Source organism: Armigeres subalbatus, chromosome 3 (genome assembly GCF_024139115.2).
Source record: "Armigeres subalbatus isolate Guangzhou_Male chromosome 3, GZ_Asu_2, whole genome shotgun sequence".
Classification (NCBI taxonomy): domain Eukaryota; kingdom Metazoa; phylum Arthropoda; class Insecta; order Diptera; family Culicidae; genus Armigeres; species Armigeres subalbatus.
Window position 1 is genome coordinate 195,721,545 of NC_085141.1, and position 20,973 is coordinate 195,742,517.

Here is a 20,973-nt window from a genome sequence, read left to right on the forward strand (position 1 = left end):
TGTCGCACGAAGATGTCGTTTACGAGGCTGTATATAATGCTCGACGCCTTCGATGAGACGCCCTTGATGATGCCGTCGCTGCCACCGCCCGTAGCAACCATCATTGCTGTTGCCTTCTCCTCAGCCTTTCCACCGCCGGTGATGTCTGGTTGGCGCTGCGATGCAATTGTCCTGCCGATTTTTCGAGAAAATCAGACTTCGGCTGGTCAGAATACGTTTGCATGGAGTCCGAGGCTCCACCCCTTTGGGAGCCGTATCATTGGCATCGGCTTGCTTGCTCCGCCTTTCTTTCGTTCGATGCTAGTGCTTTCGTACATAACCAGAGGCTCTTCTTCTTCTTCTTTTATTTCTTCAAGGTGCAAATTATTATCGCTTGGCGTCGGCAGCAACGCAAGCGCTCTTCGGAGGGGGATACTGCGAAAATTGATTCGCATGGATGGTGTCTATCGCATTTTAGCGGGAACTTATCGAGTGGCTGACATTGGGGTCAGTAGCAATGATATGAAATTTTCTCTAGATTCTGCTTCGGTTTTGTCGCTGCTTGTGATTGGGAAGGTGCATTACTGAAAACAAATGGGTTCTTTTCAGAATCATAATTTCACACGAGAGAAGATTGAGCCGAGACAAATATTTTTCAATGTACAAATCATAAGCTTTTTTGCTGCTTGTGATTGGATAGGCATATTGTGGAAAACAAATTTGTTCTTATCATAACCATCATATTACATGAGAGAAGTTTGAGTTGAGACGAATTTTTTGAAAGTGCAATTCACAATTGCTTGAGAGCAACAGAACAAGGCCGTACTCAAATAAATATGAAAATTGCTAACAGTTGAGTAAATTTACAATCGAATATCATCTTTAATCCCAGCACCTACGAAACAGGGTTATTCTTGGAATATACATTTTCTGACCAACAGTTTTCATGCAATTTTCAGATTTTTTTCGATATACAGTTAGTGTCTCGTATCACATCGGTGAACTGAAAAACATTAGTTGTGCTTAGGACAAGTTTATTCGATACTAGTGAATACAGTGCGATGTCGCAATACTTGGCAGCGAAGTATAAACGTGATTCCAGGAAGCGTGAAAGGGATCAACAATCGGACGCACCCTCAAAGCTTCCAAGGACGGACGCTGATCGGGCACGTAGTTATCGGGCCAAGTTGAAAGCGGCCAAAGGTAGTACGTCGTCGGCTTTTATTGCATTTTATCATTTTATATATTAGATATATTCACAGACAAACAGACATAACACTCGTCAAATTTCCATCGTTCACTGATTTACTGGTCAATTCAAATAATCATTAATTGACCATTCGATGACTCGAGGCGCGCGCATCGGATTTGCTCGAGTTTGACTTTCGCTCACTATCGACATCTGGTTCGTGATTTGCTCAACTAACTGAAATCAACAGATGTCGTTAGTGTTAGAACGACGATGAATTTGATGAGTAAATGTGTGTCTGTTTGTCTCTGATATATCTATAAATGTGAAATTATCAACGGATATTCTCTATTTTACCTCAATTTCTCTTTGCTTGTCGTCGCATGCATTACATTGTTATTACATAGAATTCATATATTATTTTCAATAAATGTAGCATTGAAAACATGGTGAGTACTTTTTACGGCTGAAGTTCTTCAAGTGCATTGAAATATATACTGCAAATGTTTACTTATTAGCATATTTAGCCTGAATTGTTTGTTGGGTTTTTATAAATCGCTCAACGGTAAATGGAATAATATAATTCCAATACCTTGGTAAGTTTCATTAGCCTGCCAGTAGAGTTGAAATCACACAATCTGTACGATTTGGTCCTTTGAAACGGCCCTTTTCAGGGCCACTAAATATTCATGGAGGAAGTTGTTGTTAAGGCTGTTGTTTATCGATCTTCTGTTTCTTTAAAACTGTGCTTATAGTTATAAACCGAAATGAGTTTATAGTAACAATCGGGCTTTCGCCCATTTATTTCTAGGATATGCGACATGCCGAGGATATTCCAACCCAGATTGAATTTACAGCCCCATCTTCGAAAATCAGCACCAAGGAATATTTTCAGAATTTCAAGATTAAATCTTCTACACTTCACGTAATCCTACGTCCAATTGGCGGTCGTGTCTCGGATACAACCTTCTACTTTTTTAGGATTTATATATCGATCGATTCGCAAACTCTCCACCAATTTGCCAGTAGCATTGAAACTATTGAATATTTCAGTTCTTTAATGCATCATGCATCTCCTATGCAGTACGTACCAATCCTTGGTAATTGGCTACTTTTAGGGTATTATCAATTGTTGAACTGGGGTGGCCCAGCTGCTAGTCAGTGGAGTCCCTACTCCCTCACATAGTGGGAAATGCTGCTAAAGCTGGGTGGTAGTGTCGGTGGGATAGTCCTTTCTCTTCTATATAGAGCAGAATTATTGGTTCAGTGTACTATATTTTGTTTTATATAGTTTACGTCGAGCGGTCGTGTCTTGTATACAACCCCAATAATTTTTATTGTAATTTGGCTCCCCGACGGGGAATTGAACCCCGGTCTCCCGCGTGACAGGCGGAGATAGTGACCATTATACTATTGGACCACTATACTATATAGTTGGTTGCCAATCAAATTGACGGAAATTTTGTGGTTGCTTCTAGACCACCCACAAAAAATTCGTTCCCGTTGGTTGAAGGTTGTGTTACGGTTTATTTTATCTTACCAGTAAGTGACAAATGTTTGAATGGAATTGTGTTCGTATTATTTCTGAATGTTCTGTGTTTGGGCCTAAAGATAGGCAATAAAAATTATAAATACAGAAAGTCCCAGACCCAGACTTTATATTGCTAGTGCCAATTCAAGGTGCCCATATAGGATATGAATCCTACACCAAATAGAGTTATGTATACAACGGGCTGTTGTAGACAAAATGCAAAACGCAATAAAAACACATTTGTGGGATTTGACTAATGGACCAAAATCTTATAAGTGAACCTCGTCATATCTCGCAATGGGCAACATATTAGACGTTTCTCTCGGGGCACAAAGAGATCGTCAGTTATTTTAATTTGTTGAATGTGTTGTTAAGTGTTTATTTTTAATGTTTGTAAAAATGATTTTATTGTAATAAAAAGCATCATCACTGCTAGGTGGATTGATTTGAGTTTTTAGTGCCTCCTGGCTATTAGAATAAATAAACTATTCCTTTTCTTTAAATTTAGGTGGTTTTGATTCTTTCATCTTTATTTTCTACCGAGGCTTCAAGGGTGCCCACAACCGAATCTCCAAAATTGAAATGTCCAAAAATGTCAAATTTGCGAAATTGTCAATAAAATTTCTCAAATCGTCGAAATCAATATAATTTTTTCGCTAATAGTATACTATTAGTAAATTTTATTGACAATTTCGCAAATTTGACATTTTTGGACATTCAAATTTTGGGGATTCGGTTGTGGGCACCCTTGAAGCCTCGGTAGAAAATAAAAAAGAAAGAATAAAAACCACCTAAATTTGAAGAAAAGGAATAGTTTGTTTGTTCTAATAGCCAGGAGGCACTAAAAAACTCAAATCAATCCACCTAGCAGTTATTTTTCGTGCATTAGGGAGAATATTGAAAATAATTACATAAGAAAAGATTAAAATTGCACTTTAGGTAAATGGATTTATTTTTTTCCATTGATTTACTTTTATAGCATTAGCATAGCTGGAGAAGTAAAAAAGTAAGTATAATTGTAAACAAGGGGAACAGTTGTAGGAATTCTGCATACGATTTTCGCCGGCGTCTTGAATAATTTGTAGCATCACGGGTAACATCTTTATAGTCTTGTAAGGATTACAAAATATAACTTGGAGAAAACGAGTTCTGCAGTATAATGACAAATGCTGCAAGCCGGACGGCCTACTAGGTTCTGATTGTTTTCCTAATTTTTTTCACATCTGAGACTACGGTTTTTTTGTATGCTTTGTCTGCTTTTTGGAACTAAGCGTTGACCGATTTACTAGCAACAAGTTGCATTCGACGGAGAATCTTGTCCTTTTGCTTTCTGTTGAAAATTGGTCAAATCGGACTATGGGATCAAAATTTATGGCCAAAATATAATTTTTAATTATGAAAGAGGAAGGCACCATTACCACTAGGGTGAATCATCAGGTTTTTTTAATGCTATAAACGTAAATCAATGGAAAAAATAAATCCATTTACCTAAAAAGCAATTTTAATCTTTTCTTATGTGATTATTTTCAAAATTCTCCCTAATGCACGAGAAAGGCATCACTGCTAGGTGGATTGATTTGAGTTTCTAGTGCCTCCTAGCTAATAGAATACAAAAATTATTCCTTTTCTTCAAATGTAGGTGGTTTTGATTTTTTCTTCTTTATTTTCTGCCGAATTTTTAAGGGTGCCCACAACCGAACCACAAAATTGAAATGTCCACAAATGTCAAATTTGTGAAAATTTCTCAAATCGTTGAAATCAATATAATTTCTTCGCTTGTAATAGGGTTATTTGTCTAGCTTTTCATTGGTATACAAATGTCAGCATAAGGTCAACCAGGGCCAAAGTTATAGACCAAAGACAAAACCGAACCGCCTCCCCTACTCATTACAGTTGCTGTAATGGAAAACCAACAATGTATCAGCAGTTTTATGGCAACATTTTGCTCAACTAGCGTGTAATTGTTTAAATAGTATTTTATGCCGCATGATAAGGGAAAAAGTTTTATGAATATGGTTTCAAATTTCTTCGCAGGCAGATTCACCTAACGATTCATTGTTTTCAAGCTGTGTAAAGAAAGGATATTTTAGCTCCAGATAAAGATTGTCGCTGTCGTCGCTGTCCGGAACATCTTTTGCTGACGAGGATAGGGGATCTGATTGTCAACGAAAGAAAAAATACATACGATTTGACAGTTATGTACCACACATGTTTCGGACAGGAAAACAAAGGGAACCGAAGCGACAATATTTATCTGGTAACTAAAATATCTTTTGTGTAAAGTGGTTCGATAATAAGCAACTTGATTGTGTTTTGTACCAGCTTGGATTTTTGGAAACTACAATTATGTGAAGTCAATTAAACTGGACATTGTTTAGTCATCGCAAAAAATAGATCGTTCAACTCGTTTTTTCAGCACTCGTAGTATTTATACGTACAACTCGTATTGAAAAAAATATCTTTTTGCAACTAGTTACACAAAATACTATTCATAGTTTACGTTTTCCAAGAGAGCGAGAGAAGCTATATCGGGAATGATTTGCGATTTGGGGGTAACTTATTTTGTAATTCGGAATCTATAAAACAATGTTTGTGTACAAAATAAGTTGCGCTAAAGTCGCAAATCCCGAATGTGAATATAGCATGACTTCTCCAATTAAACATGAAAACTTCAGCACTGGCGTGTACTCTTCCATCGACTGGGAAACAGTGGGAAAATGGCAGTTCCTGGTTGCATGTTTTAACACCAAACAGTTTTCACATTGCATCACGTCCTATTTTGCTCAATACCGTTTCAATTTGACGATGTGGAATTTCTATAAGTTCTAATTACAAATCCTAACCCACAGAATGTCTGCATTGTAATTGTTTATGAAATATTTGAATCTATTTGGTGGATGCTTCAGAAGCTATGCATGCAACATGGTTAAATAACCGTTGCCTAACATCAACCGTTCTTCCTCCAAATACCATCGATACTATGTTATGCAAACATAAAGTCAGGGAGTAGTATAAATACAGTCATCTTTGTGAGGGTTATGTGGAAATCGAAACAAATAAATTAGGTACAAATAATTCAATTTACGACGATTTTCCTCCGCTTAGAACACTTTTATCGCGCGTTTGCTCCAAAAAATAGCACTGCTTTAGTGTTTTCAGGAAAATTGGCCTTTACTAGGAATTCAATAAAAGGGGAGGCTGTGTGACATAAATATATATTTCTCATTTAATTTTGTATTACTCTTTGATTTTCGTTCTTTTCCACCCGTTTCGTTTTGTCAATGAAGTGGTTTGAATACTTCACGTGTTTCGTCAGCTGTGTTGCATGCTGTCCAAACACGTAGTTTTTTTTGGTTTCATTGGGTGCATCTCGGGCTTTGTCGATGCAGTGAATGTTGTCTTTATACTGGAATAACTGCACCATAATATCTTAGCATTTTTACATACATACAAATCTGCAAAGTTTCCAATGAATGTAAACCTTTTTATGTAGATACTTTTTAAAAGAATATGGATTGTAGGATTTAAAAACCAGGGTTGTATTAAAATCTTCAGAAATTGTATAAGTATGCCAAAATTGTATACAGTTTCTGTATGGTTCTTATGCAGAACTGTATTAAAATCTTTCATCCGATGGTTGTGTGAAAAACTGCAATTCCTCGTCATTCGGTTTATACTTTTAAATCATGCAGTTGCGTTGTACAAAATTGAAGTAGAGTAGTATCTTATTCACAAAATTTACATAAATAAAGAGTGAAAAAGCTAGATTCGTTCTCAATGGTGTTTGTTATTCTGAGCAAAATGCAAATGTCGATGCCCCTGCATAACACTAGAAAGCGACAGCAGATGTTTATGCCCGTTCGCTTTTTACCTTCCATGCCACAATATGTGATGCATACATGCTGCAGAAGCGACGTAAACTTGTAGATTAATTACAAACGTAAGAGATTTTGACAATCTTCAGACAAGTGCATGTTCGTGAAATAGTCATCCGGTACATGATTGTGTTCTAGAGGAACCCTATGAGGAGCTATTTCGTTTTCCAAAAGAAATGACAATTGAATGTTATTTATAGCTTAGACGATGTGGTGAAATCTTAGTTTGTCCCAATTAGAAGAAACAAGCATCTTTTTATTTTCAAATAAATCTAATGCTTATCATTTTTTTCAATTCAACATATTCTCTGAAATATTTTTAACTGGCTATCACGCTTGTGATAGCATCAAGCTAAAGAATCCCTAGTAGTTATTAAAAATGAGATTCGAAAAGATTAACTCGTGGATTTTTATTAATCGGATTATCTTGAAAGGGTTTTAAAAGTTTATGAGTAGTTTATATACCTGTGTTGAAAATAATTGTAGCAAAGGCAGATTTCATACAGAATGCCCATTGCCCACACACTAAATAGCGTTCACATTTAAATTGCATCACTTTTAGAGGTCGATGACATTTCGCCTTCTGGATCAATTTTAACGACATGTTAGTCAAAATGACCTCAACGTTTGTTATTGTGAGTTATGTTATGCGTGACTTTCCAGTAGTTTCGAAATTGTAATCGAAGGAACAGCACGTACATGAGAAAATTTTGCACATTCATTCATTCATTTATTCAGACTAAGGCCGAAGTGGCCTGTGCGGTATATAAGAGTCTTCTCCATTCGGCACGGTCCATAGCTACACGTCGCCAACCACGCAGTCTACGGAGGGTCCGCAAGTCATCTTCCACCTGATCCACCTTGCCCGCTGCACACCTCGCCTTCTTGGGCCCGTCGGATCGTTGTCGAGAACCATTTTCACCGGGTTACTGTTCGACATTCTGGCTACGTGCCCGGCCCACCGCAGTCGTCCGATTTTCGCGGTGTGAACGATGGATGGTTCTGCCAACAGCTGATGCAACTCGTGGTTCATTCGCTTCCTCCACGTACCGTCCGCCATCTGCACCCCACCATAGATGGTGGGCAGCACTTTCCTTTCGAAAACTCCGAGTGCGCGTTGGTCCTCTACGAGCATCGTCAAGGTCTCGTGTCCATAGAGGACTACCGGTCTAATGAGCGTTTTGTAGATTGTCAGTTTGGCATAACGGCGAACTCTATTCGATCGGAGCGTCTTGCGGAGTCCAAAGTATGTACGATTTCCAGCCACTATGCGTATCCGAATTTCTCTGCTGGTATCATTTTCGGCAGTGAGCCCAAGTACACAAATTCTTCTACCACCTCGATTTCGTCACCACCGATGCAAACTCGCGGTGGGTGGCTCACATTGTCTTCTCTTGAACCTCTTCCTATCATGTACTTCGTCTTCGAAGTGTTGATGACTAGTCCGATCCGCTTGGCTTCCCTCTTCAGTCTGATGTAGGCTTCCTCCATCTTCTCAAGGTTACGTGCCATAATATCTATGTCGTCGGCAAAGCCAAATAGCTGGACGCACTTATTGAAAATTAAAACCCGCCTGGTACTGCCCCACGAGTTCCCTTGCAATTGGTGCTAGTCGACGGCATACAATTTGAGAGAGTACCTTGTAGGCGGCGTTCAGCAATGTGATTGCGTGGTAGTTGCTACAATCCAGCTTATCGCCCTTTTTGTAGATGGGACACACGACACCTTCCATCCACTCCTACGGCAAAACTTCCTCCTCCCAAATCTTGGTAATGACCCAGTGCAGCGCTCTAGCCAGTGCGTCACCACCGTGCTTAAATCCGGTAAAATTATGTACAGCGCGCGTTCCCCCAGGTTCATCACCATTCCGCCATCTTCGTCTGCCACATCGCCATTCAGGTGTTCTTCGTAGTGCTGCCGCCACCTTTGGATCACCTCACGCTCGTTCGTAAGAAGGTTCCCGTTTATGTTCTTACACATATTAGGCTGCGGCACGTGAACGGTTCAACTTCTCATAGAACTCTCGTGTGTTATTAGCGCGGTACAGCTGCTCCGTCTCTTCACGGTCTCGATCTTCCTGCTGACGCACCTGTTTATATCGTGCCTCGTTCGCCCTCGAGCGGTGTTGCAGCAATCTCGCGCATGCTGCATTCTTCTCCTCAACTAACTGCTCATTCGCTGTCATATAAGTCGTTTCTACTCCTGATCGGGGGCACCGTGCCAAGTGCAGCGGTTGCGGTGGTACCAATGGCGGATCGAATACCTCTCCAGCCATCTTCAAGAGACGCTGCGCCTAGCGGCTCTTCCGTTGGGAGTGCCACTTCCAGCTGCTGCGCGTATTCTTGGACTAGTCTACCGTCTTGTAGCCGCCCAATGGTCAGCCGCGGCGTCCGACTTCGACGCGTGTTGTACACCGTCGAGAGTTTTGAGCGCAGGCATACTGCAACGAGGTAGTGGTCGGATTCAATATTCGCACTGTGGTAAGTGCGGACGTTCGTGATGTCGGAGAAGAATTTACCGTCGATTAGAACGTGGTCGATTTGGTTTTCCGTTTCTTGGTTAGGTGATCTCCATGTGGCCTTGTGGATATTTTTGCGGGGAAAGAAGGTGCTTCGGACTACCATTCCATGGTCGACGATATACTCATTGATTTAATGCCCTCATGGAATTAACTATGCCCCTACTTTTATCCTCGCCTGCTGCAAGCTATGGTGCACGGAATCGCGAAACAACTCACTTTATGGTTCCTTTCACTCAAATCCGCCTTTGCGTGGAAGAAGCCAAAAATAAGTTAAATGCGAAAAAATCCGGTTATGTTGCCTTTACTCCCGTATTGAATTTTCACCCACTATGAAGTTTCACCAACTCAAATTTATGTTATTTTCACTCACTCTATATCGTGACTATGATGAAAACAATTCAAATTTAGCTTCTTCCACGGAACAGCACACGTTGGGTCGATCCAGCTCTCTTTGTTTATAATATCATTCATGAGAGGGAGAGGGAAAACTACCTACTATTGAATTAAAAATTTGAACTTCCAACTCAAATTTGAGTTCTTTAAACTTTTTTTTAGGTTCTTTATTTTTTCTGTGTGGTTATTCACCACGTCGACCTCGGTCTTGTGGTGCGCCAAATCTAACCATCTTGAGTTTAGTCATTCCTCTACTCTGTCAATCACATATCTAGATCAATATTTGAAAAGGGCGTAACAGCCAAAATTTATTCTTTCTGATTCTTTGTCTACATATATAGCTCTTTATGTGGACGAAGAATCAGAAGGAATTAATTTTAGCAGTTGGTTGATATTCCACAGTACAGGTCCGAGGATAGATCCCTGTGAAACACCCGCTGACACTTGAAAAGACTGCTAACCAGCGTCGGTATCGTATAACATAATCCTGTTCTGAAAAGATTTTTTCAAAATCCTACATAGATAATCCGGGACTTTCAAGCGATGTAGGGAATTAGCTATAGCTACCCAGCTTGTGTTGTTAAATGCGTTTCTTACATCTAGTGTAATCAACGCAGAGTACGTAATATCTCGCCTATTTAGACCGTGCGCTATCTTAGCCGTAACGGTTACCAACTAAAGTGCTTCAGTTATTGAACGGAAACCATACTGGTGTTACTTGATAAGAGACCAGGACACTCGGTACAGACAGACAATCTATTCAGACTGACCCTTTTTAGCAACTTTTTAGTGATGTCGAGTAGGCAAATTGGTCTATATGCCAAAGGGTCTCTCCCTGTTTTCCCGGGCTTAGGAAATAGCACCTATTTCTGCCGTTTCCACCGGTTTGGGAAGTTACCTTTGTCCAGGCATTGTTGGAGGCAGCTCCTGAACATACCTGGATTGGCCAGAATAGCATGTTTAAGGACCTGGTTCGGAGTTCCATCTGGACTTGGTGCCTCATTTAGCTTAAGGTTTCTAGCAGCGACTACGACGTTCGTACTACGTCAACTGACCCGTATGGTGTAGCGGGCCAGTCCGATGGAGTCCTTCGACGATGGAGGTGTGGTATTAGTCTCAACCATCACTATCCTGTGTGCATTTCTCAAGCATTTCCGGGTTAAATTGCGAGGTGCACCATCCGGCATCAGCTGTACCGATCCGCCTTGGATTCTGCTGGGGGTATAACTGACCGAAAAAAGTACTTCCTGATAAACCTCATGAGCCCTCCATTTAGACTCCACCGTCCATCCTGCTCTGCAGAAGGTCACATCGATGTATGACTCACCGCGTGGTTGTCTGAAAGCTGACGCTCGGCCCTCGTTTAGCAGGACTTCATTTAGTATCATGAGAGACTCTAACAGGATATGACCTCTAGTGTTAGTGAACTGGGATCCCAAGTCCAAAGCCCACGCGTTGAAGTCACATGCTACTTCTTCTTATTCATCATCTTCTTATTGGCATTAAATCCCCACTTGGACATTGCCACCTCGCTGCTTAGTGTTTATTCAGCACTTCCTCAGTTATTAACCGCGAGGTTTCTAAGCTAAGTTACTATTTTTGCATTCATATAATATCATGAGGCTATCACAGGCAGACACTTTTATGCTCAGGGAAGTCGAGACAATTTCCAAACCGAAAATTTCCTAGACTGGCACCGGGAATCGAACCCAGCCAACCTCAGCACGGTCTTACTTTATAGCCACGCATCTTACCGCTAAGCTAAGGAGTGCCCACAATCTGCTATTACTATTGGTTTTAAACCAGTTAGCTTACCTGCAATACTATCGACTACCCTAGTGTACTGCTCTGTATTCCACCGTGAAGGACAATAACAGCTACTACAGTAAACACCTTTAGTTTTCCTTTGTTATAACGAAGCTCTCATCGTCAGGAGATGGAAATATCTCCTGGATGGGGTACCACCATCTACGGCATAGATCACTACGATCGGGTCCCTTACAGTGACTCATGACCATAACCGAGACACATATAGCAGATCTGAGGTGGCTGGCTTATGCTCAACGAACAAACCAACTAGACCCCTTTCAGTTTAGCCTTATCCAGCATCTTCTTGGTGTCAGCCAGAGGTACTTAGAATGAGAACACCTGCATTTCCGCAACGCCTTTCCACAACTGAATCGAAGAGTCCTAAATCTCGACGTTACTCTGTGTGGTGTTTTCATACTAAACTTCAAAATTGTATCCCCTTTAACTCGATATCCCCCTTTATTCGATGGTTCCTTAAAGGATAGTTTAATTCCAGTAACTTATCTCTCTTGTATATCATACAGTTTAAGGGTAAACACAAAAGGTCTCTTAAAGTCAATACATATCAGAATTGTTGGTTCGGACTTAATTGCTTACTTCTAGGAACTCTTTTTCAAATGGGCCTAATTGATTCTGACCTTGATTTTTGGGATGGCGATTGTGATACAAACCATTTTGGTTAACTAACGCACTCAACAGAAATAATAGATTGCGATCTAGCTGATAGTAACGTCAATTGGACAAAATACGCCTCACACTCTAGGCATTTCAAATTTTAAGGTCAAACACAGTTACGCCTATTTGAAAAAAAAGTTCCTAGACTTCTTCTTCCCATTCGATGTCTCTTCCCGAGCAAGAGAAATCAGCTCAATAATACCTCATTCTGTTATTGATACCATACTCTGTTATGAACTAGTTTTTCATAAAAGGTAAAACACCAAAAAATAATACCAACAATTCGTATGTACAATACTTCAGGCATAACATACTCTGTTATTACAATACCAACTGCATCACAGATTATTATTCGTTTGCTATTGAAATACCTAAGCATGTATTTTGCATATCAATTTTTAGTATTATTTTTTTTGTATTTTACCTCTAATAGGCTAGTAGTAAAGCATATCAATTTCTGTTATCGAGGTCGTCCCTCCCGCTCAGGTTTCCTCCTCAAATTCTGAATCACAATTGTGATTTGAGTATTTATTTATATATTCTTGTTGCTTCATAAATCTATAGTAATAATAAAAATGTAAAATTATTTTTATTTATGATTTTACAGAAACACCGACGGATGATAGCAAACAAGTGAATGCTGGATTATCACCGAACAAAAAGCTGAGGAGGAATCGCACAACATTTTCATCAGATCAATTGTCAGCTCTGGAGCAGATTTTCGAAAGGACACACTACCCCGATGCTTTTCTAAGAGAGGAAATTGCGAGTAAAGTTAACTTGAGTGAAGCAAGAGTACAGGTAATCTATACATCAATCATAATCTTAAATCAAATATCCTAATATGACAATAATATATGACAATATATATGACAATAATTTATGGAAGTTCATACTAATTTCGATCCAATGTTAATTATAAATTCAAAAGACTACTTGGTAATATTTCACTTTTTTAAAGGTAATGGTAATGGATCTGAAACTTAGCGGTTTTGTGCACTCAAAGTGGTGTGAAAAGCCAACTTGACAGATCCTGAACGATGACTTGCTATCGCCTTAATCAGTTGCCAGGCTAGATTTTGGCAAACACTTTAAATCGATTGCTGACTAGTGTCTTTACCATATGACTACATTTGAATCTGAAAATATCTTTTGATAATCCTGCCCAGATAGTCTGGGACATTTAAGCGGTGAAGGTAGTTAGCTATAATATAGCTTTCCAATTCCAGACAACACGATTATTTGATCCACGTGCAACTAGTCCTAGAAGACCACAACCAGTGTAGGTTTCTAGCTTGTCCAGGATTACTTTCACAAACAACTTTACCAGTTGTATCGAGTAGGACAATAAGCCTTCATGCCGAATAATTTTCTGGACTTTTCCGAGCTTTGAATACAGCACCAGTTATCATCGTTTCCAACGGTGTAGAAAGTTTCTTCCACCAAAAAAAAACGGTGCAGGCAGCTCTGAAACAAGACCGGGTCAGACAGAATCGCATGTTTGATGACAATGATGACGGCTCAATAAGCATTTATACCTTAGCCATCAACACGAAATTCAATGTAACCTTAAATCAGATCCTCAAAGATTTTGCAAATATGTACGTTAACAAACTACGTAAAGATTCAAGCTTCCCCCTCACGGTAACCAAGGATAAAACCGAAGATGTGGGTGATCTATTCCGCAATCAATTCAATGGAGTATTTGTGAAGGAATCCATTTCAGAACCCAACATTTGCGCGGCCGCTCCAAACGTTCCCTTATTACTGTACACTGGACCTTTTTCCTCAATTACTACTTGAATACTACTTGAAATGGCCTGCACAAAATTGAAATCTTCCACAAATCCAGGCCCAGACAGCATTTCATCATTGGTTTAAAAAATATGTGTGACTTCTTATTTGAGTTACTTGTCCTCGACGTCATGACGCACCTTTGCTTCAGTTATATTTCGGAACATCAACACGGGCTCACGCCAAAACGGTCAACTTCAACTTTTTTTTTTTTTTTTTTTATTTATTTTTTATTTTTTTATTTTTTTTTTTTTTTTTAACTAATGTTATTTGCTAATTATCTAATACTTGCATTTATCTCTTAGACTAGGTGTTCCGTGTTTTCTTAACACTATCATCCTTATTTTCTATGTTACATTTTTAGTTATTATTAATACATTTCAAGTGCCTCTGGCAGTTAGGATTTTTCCTCTGGTTGAATTGAACCATGTAGGAATTACAATGTTTTTAACTTAAACTAAACTTAACCTAATTTATACTAAGGGTACAAGGAGCTAATCGTTGCAATAGAAGATTGCAACGATTTTTGTCTGAAATTGGAAATTATTTTGTTGGACATTTGTTGCAATGTCTCAATATTAGAAATTCTATGAAGTTCATTGGTACTATACCACGGAGGCAACTTCAGAATCATTTTCAGAATTTTATTTTGAATCCTCTGAAGTGCCTTCTTTCTGGTATTGCAGCAACTAGTCCATATTGGCACAGCATACAACATGGCAGGTCTAAAAATTTGTTTGTAAATCAAAAGTTTGTTCTTAAGACAAAGTTTTGATTTTCTGTTTATAAGTGGATATAGACACTTAATATATTTGTTACATTTGGCTTGAAGGCCTTCAATGTGATTTTTAAAAGTTAATTTTTGATCTAGCAGAAGTCCTAAATATTTAGCTTCGCTAGACCAATTAATTGGAACCCCATTCATAGTGACAATATGTCTGCTAGAAGGTTTCAAATAAGAAGCTCTCGGCATATGTGGGAAAATTATAAGCTGAGTTTTGGAAGCATTCTGGGAAATTTTCCATTTTTGCAAGTAAGTGGAGAAAATATCCAAACTTTTTTGCAATCTACTACAAACGACACGAAGGCTACGCCCTTTGGCTGAGAGACCTGTGTCATCTGCAAACAAAGATTTTTGACACCCTGGTGGTAAATCAGCTAAGTCAGAAGTAAAAATGTTATAGAAAATGGGCCCCAGTATGCTGCCTTGGGGGACACCAGCCCTTACAGGTAATCTATCAGATTTAAAAATTTTTTTTTATCTTTCGTTTATTTGGAAGACTCATTTGACGTGAAGCGTTACGGAGCCGAAATCAAGTTTAACAATACATTTCTTGATTCTTATACATAGTGTTAGTTTTGGAGAACCGAAGGACTCGCGGTTTAGTCGAGGTTATGGAATACAATAATACAGTAGGAAAGGAAAGGATTTTAGGGTGCTTAAGTCATTACGATGCTGATTTTCACAAAGTTGACATTCCTCGCATTTTACATCTGTAACAGGACAAACAAACTTTTTGGGAGACAACGACGAGAGGAAGACATACGGAAGGGATTAACGACAGACATGGAAATGTACAACAAGAGGAAGACATTCGATATGGGGTATGACAGACAAGGGAATGGGCAGGCAATGATTACAGTTTTACATCAGCAACTTTCAAAATTGGTGGACCAGGTACATATACTCAAGATCAAGGCCCGACAACACTTCCCTAATAGGCCTTGGTTGTTTTCTTCGGACTCGGAAATGTTCAGTTAGCGCAGATCTGGGGCCACGATGCACGTCGCACGCCCACACGCCATGATCGATGTCCTGATAATCATCGCCGCAAACACAGAGATTTCTTTCCGAGAGCCCCACTCTGAAAAGATGTGCATTTAAAGTGAAGTGTAGTGATTGGACATTAAACGACACATGGTTTGAATGAAGTCTCGTTCCATATTCAATTCGTTGAATCATGTACGCTTCGACACCTGCGGGCGAATTGAATACAGCCATCTACCCAACTCCCCATTTGTTCATTTCTGTTGCCAGCTGTTCAAGGTTTCCTGACGAACTAATGTGAAAAATTCATCGAAGGTGATTTTCCGATCGTAAATATCACCTTCCATAGCGCCCACCTTAGCCAGAGAGTCCGCTTTCTCATTTCCCGGGATCGAGCAATGAGAAGGGACCCAAGCCATGGTGATTGTGTAAGACCGTTGTGATAAGGCACTCAAAGCTTTCCGTATCCCATTCAGAAGATACGCTGAGTGCTTAACCGGTTTCATTGACCGAACAGCCTCCAAGGAACTTAGACTGTCGGTGAAGATGAAAAAGTGGTCAGGAGGTAGGGATGCGATTTGCTCGAGTGAATAGTGTATAGCTGCTAGCTCAGCAGTATACACGGAACAAGGCTCTTTGAGCTTAAAGTAGGCGCTATGAAAAACGTTGAAAACACCGAAACCAGTGGAGTCATCAATTTTGAAAAAGCTTCTCTCATCGCTGGCGTGCCCGTATTTGCTTGCAAACAATGGAGGTGTGACCTCCGCACAAAGGAAGTCTGGTGTTCCATGAACCTCCTGCTTCATGGACAGATCAAAAGTAACAGAGGAACTGTAAGAGTCTTAGTTGGTATCTACCGAAGAAGGGCTTACCTCCAGCGTTATGTACCAGTGGTAAATACTCATGAATCGAGATTGAGGGTTTTGTTCGAGCAGCTTCTCGAAGTTGTCAATGACCAATGGATTGAGAACCTCACAGCGGATGAGGAACCGGAGCGATAATTCCGCGAAACGATCTGTTAGTGGCAGTACTCCTGCAAGTACTTCCAAGCTCATCGTATGTGTCGAATTCATACATCCTAACGCGATACGAAGACAGCGTACTGAATCCGTTGAAGCTTTAACATGTGTGTTTTGGCCGCGGACTGGAAGCAGAAACTACCGTATTCGAGGACCGACAAAATGGTTGTTCTATACAACGTCATAAGATCTTCGGGATGCGCTCCCCACCATGTTCCGGTTATTGATCGCATGAAGTTGATCCGTTTCTGGCATTTTTGTGTCAGATACACAATGTGCTTCCCGAAGGTGCATTTCGAGTCGAACCAGACCCCGAGGTATTTAGAAGACATGCTATGAGTGATTGTCTTACCCATCAGTTGGAGCGGGAACTTTGCCGGCTTATGTTTTTTTGAAAAGACAACCATCTCAGTTTTCTCTGGAAAGAATTCGATTCCCAGCTTCGTAGCCCAAGTGGACAAATTGTCCAGCGTATCTTGCAATGGTGATTGCAGATCAACCGCTGTTGGCCCCGAAACGGATACAACACAATCAACTGCAAGCTGTCTCAACGAGCAATTTGGCATGAGACATTCATCAATGTCTCTGACGTAAAAATGGTAAAGAAGGGGGCTCAAACATGTGCCCTGGGGGAGACCCATGTAGCTAAATCGTAAAGTTGCCGAGTCACCATGAGAAAAACTCATACGCTTCTCTGACAACAAATTGTACAAATAGTTGTTCCAAATTGGTGAAAGTCCACACTCGTGGAGTTTGTCAGATAAGACATCGACGCAAACTGAATCAAAAGCCCCTTAATGTCCAAAACACTGAGCCCATTTGCTCTTTTTAGCGAAAGTAAGCTGAATTTCTGAAGAAAGCAACGCAAGACAGTCGTTCGTTCCCTTGCCCTGCGGAAACCAAATTGTGTATCTGACAACAAACTATTCGATTCAACCCATTTGTCTAGCCGGAAGAGAATCATCTTCTCCAACAGCTTCCGAAGACATGACAGCATCGCGATGGGGCGATACGAGTTACAATCCGACGCGGGTTTTCCGGGCTTCTGGATGGCTATCACCCTCACTTCTCTCCAATCATCCGGAACAATGTTGCACTCCAGTAACTGATTGAACAAGTTCAATAAGCGCCTCTTCGCGACGTCTGGGAGGTTTTTGAGCAAATTGAACTTGATTCTATCCATCCCTGGAGCGGAATTGTTACATGAAAGGAGAGCAAGTGAGAATTCAATCATCGAAAAGGGACGATCCATATCATCCCTGCCAGCAAAAGCATCACGTAGCTCTTGCCTCACCGGTACCGAATCCGGACAAACTTTCTTTGCGAAGTCAAGTATCCACCGCGACGAGCTTTCACGATCTTCGTTTACGGACGACGCGTTGCGCATTCTTCTCCCGACGGTCCACAGAGTTTTCATTGAAGTCTCGCGCGATAAACCTTCAACAAAAGTGCGCCAATATCCGCGCTTCTTCACTTTGACCAGTTTCTTGAACTGGATTTCGAGCGCAGTGTATCGTTTGTGAAGAACGATCGCCCCGTGTTTCGAAATTCTTTGAACGCGGCGGATTTCTCGCGATAAAGTTGCGTACACTCGATGTCCCACCACGGACTGTAGGGTTTCCTACGAACCGAAGCTCCTGGCACCGGCCGACGTTGTGCCTGAAGAGCGCTTTCAAGAATCAACTGCGATAGAAACTTGTACTCTTCCCGCGGGGAAGTGCTTCTATAGACTGTATGCCATCGCTGATGGCGTCCGCATATTTGCCCCAATTGATGTGCTTCGTGAGGTCATATGATAGATCGATGGAAGCAGATTGCTTATGTCTATTGGAAATCGAAACTTCGATCGGCAAATGATCACTACCATGGGGATCTTGGACCACCTTCCAAGTACAGTCCAACGATAATGAGCTCGAACAAATGGAAAGATCTAGACGGCTATCTCTTGCTGGAGGAGCCACTCGTGTAACTTCTCCTGTATTCAAAATTGACATATTGAAGTCGTCGCAGAGGTCGTATATCATTGATGAACGGTTGTCGTCGTACAGTTCCCCCCAGCCTGTTCCGTGGGAGTTAAAATCTCCCAAGAGCAACCGTGGCTCGGACATAACCGAGCAAATGTGCGAGAGATCTCTACGAGATATCGCGGTGTTTGGAGGAAGATATATCGAGGCGATACTGAGGTCTTTTCCTCGAATAGTCACCTGACATGCGACAGCTTCGGTGCCAGACATCGGCGCAAGATTGACTCTATAGAATGAGTGCTGTTTTTGATCCCTAAAAGCACCCCTCCATATCGATTTGCCCGATCGCGGCGGATCATGTTGAAATCAGGAAAATGAAGGTTCACATCTGGTGTTAGCCATGTCTCACATAAAGCAAAAGCATCGCATTGTAATTTGTTAACTAAAAAATTTAAAATATCTAATTTTGGAAGAATACTTCGACAGTTCCACTGTAGAATCGAAATCATGTTACCCTTATTGACTAAGTTAGCCATCGAAGGATACAAATGACTCGAGGAGGGGCATTTTCGAAGCCAGCTGCTTCAGGAGAGGAGTCAGAATAGGAAGAACAGTTTTGACCATGTTCTTCACGGGGTCGGAAGTATCAAAGAAGTTGAGGATGAGCTCCACGATGCCAGAAAGTGTGAACATTGGAGCGCTCGGGAGTTCTTCTGCCATATTGGGGCTAATTGGAGAAATCGCAAAAAGTGGGGCATCTTGGATTTTAGATGTTCCCGGAAGCGGTGGAAACCCTCGATCATCCCGAAACCACAAAAGTTGAACGTTTTTGAGTATTTCCACCCACTTTGAATTTGACCATGTTGGATTGGGGCTCCCTTTGAGGCTGTTTACTAGGCTTTTTAAGGGTCGCTGGCTCTGTTTTATTCTCTTTCTGTTTGAGCCATTGAAAACAAAGGGAACCCCATTTCCAACCTCGGAGTCAGAGCTACCTTGATCGTCCAAAGGAAGAGACGAGTAGATGGTGTCAGAAACGAGTGGCGGAGCGGCCTTCCTCAACATTTCGGCGTAACTTCGCCGAGAACGCTGCTGGAGAGACCGCTTCTGGTGTATTCGCTGCTGTATGTACGTTGGGCAAGCTTCAAGAGCATGTGGAGGGCTTTCGTTACAATAGACACATTTCGGTGCCGTCTTGCACGCGCCCTCCACATGCTTCTCTCCGCATGATGCACAGCGAGGTTTATTGCAGCAGTACTGAGCGGTGTGGCCCAGCTGCTTGCAATTAACACAATTCATCACCTTCGGTACATACAGCCGAACAGGTAGACGAAGTTTGCCAATCACTACGTAGTCAGGCAGTGCGGACCCGGAAAAAGTGACGCAGAAAGAGTCAGACGGGGAATATCTCCGCTTCTCTTCCTCCTGCGATACCGAGTACATTTGTGTGCAATCCAGTATCGTAACAGGAGGCAAAGAAACGTTCTTGAAACGACCGAACCCTGTTTCAAATCGTCGCATGTCATACTTCCTCCGTCACCACCCCGCGATCTCACACACTGCTGACGGTAAATACACCCTATATTCGAGAGTGAAGAGCTCACAGGTGGCAATCTCGTTGGCCTGTTTGCGATCACTGACCGTGACACAGAGTTTACTGGACCCAACCATGTCAATGGTCGTGACAGACGAAAATCGCTTTTCCAGATCTTTGCTGATCTGGCTGATATTCAAACGTTTGCCTTTGGGTCAAAGAAAACAACATACGGCCCACTAGAGTCGTGAGGGTAGACCTTGGGACGGGGGCTCGTAGAGGAAATTTTAGCGTTGCTGGTGTCCATTTCATTTTGGTTTGGAACACCCGAATGCAACGAAACATCTGACATGGAATACGAAGTACCCCGCCCACTTCGCCTTCGCGCATTGCGGACACGAAATGCGCCGCTGCAGCGAGGCACAATTTATTTTAAAACTAAACACTTATCACAAGGACAGAAAAAAACACACATACACACAAATTAATGAGAGGGGAAGACGAGTTAAAGAAAAAGGAAAAAAACTATTCCAATAAGATGGAGAAGAGAGGAGAACAACGAGAGGGAGCTCAAGTGAATACTTGCGTTCACACTGCTGTGTCGCCGGCTAACGGTTCTGGCAGCACACACTGACTGGATGGACAATCGCCGGGGCGGTGGTGCGGTCGAAGCGAACCACGCTGTTGTTGGTGTTCTTGCCGCAGACAACACTGCAACTGGGTGGATGGATGGTGGCAGGACGGCAGCGTCTGTGTTGGTGGAGACGCACGATGGATGATGTGATGACTGTCGGCGTGGGGCGATGATGCCTGCGCCTGCGATGGACGCCGAAGAAACTGCAAAACTTTGCGTTGTCTTGCAAAGCAACGAAATGGCTACTTAACTGCTTCCAGCTAAGCACCACTCCCACTCAAGCACTATGCT

General features: G+C 41.4%; 1 protein-coding gene across 1 annotated transcript in view; it reads left to right on the forward strand.

The window, feature by feature from the left end:
• Positions 1–20,973, forward strand: part of LOC134219961 (homeobox ARX homolog alr-1-like) — a 62,217-nt gene that overhangs the window by 26,198 nt on the left and 15,046 nt on the right. Inside the window, exon 2 of the mRNA XM_062698870.1 lies at positions 12,580–12,773. Coding sequence (XP_062554854.1) covers positions 12,580–12,773 — 194 coding nt within the window. The remainder of the gene's footprint in view (positions 1–12,579; positions 12,774–20,973) is intronic.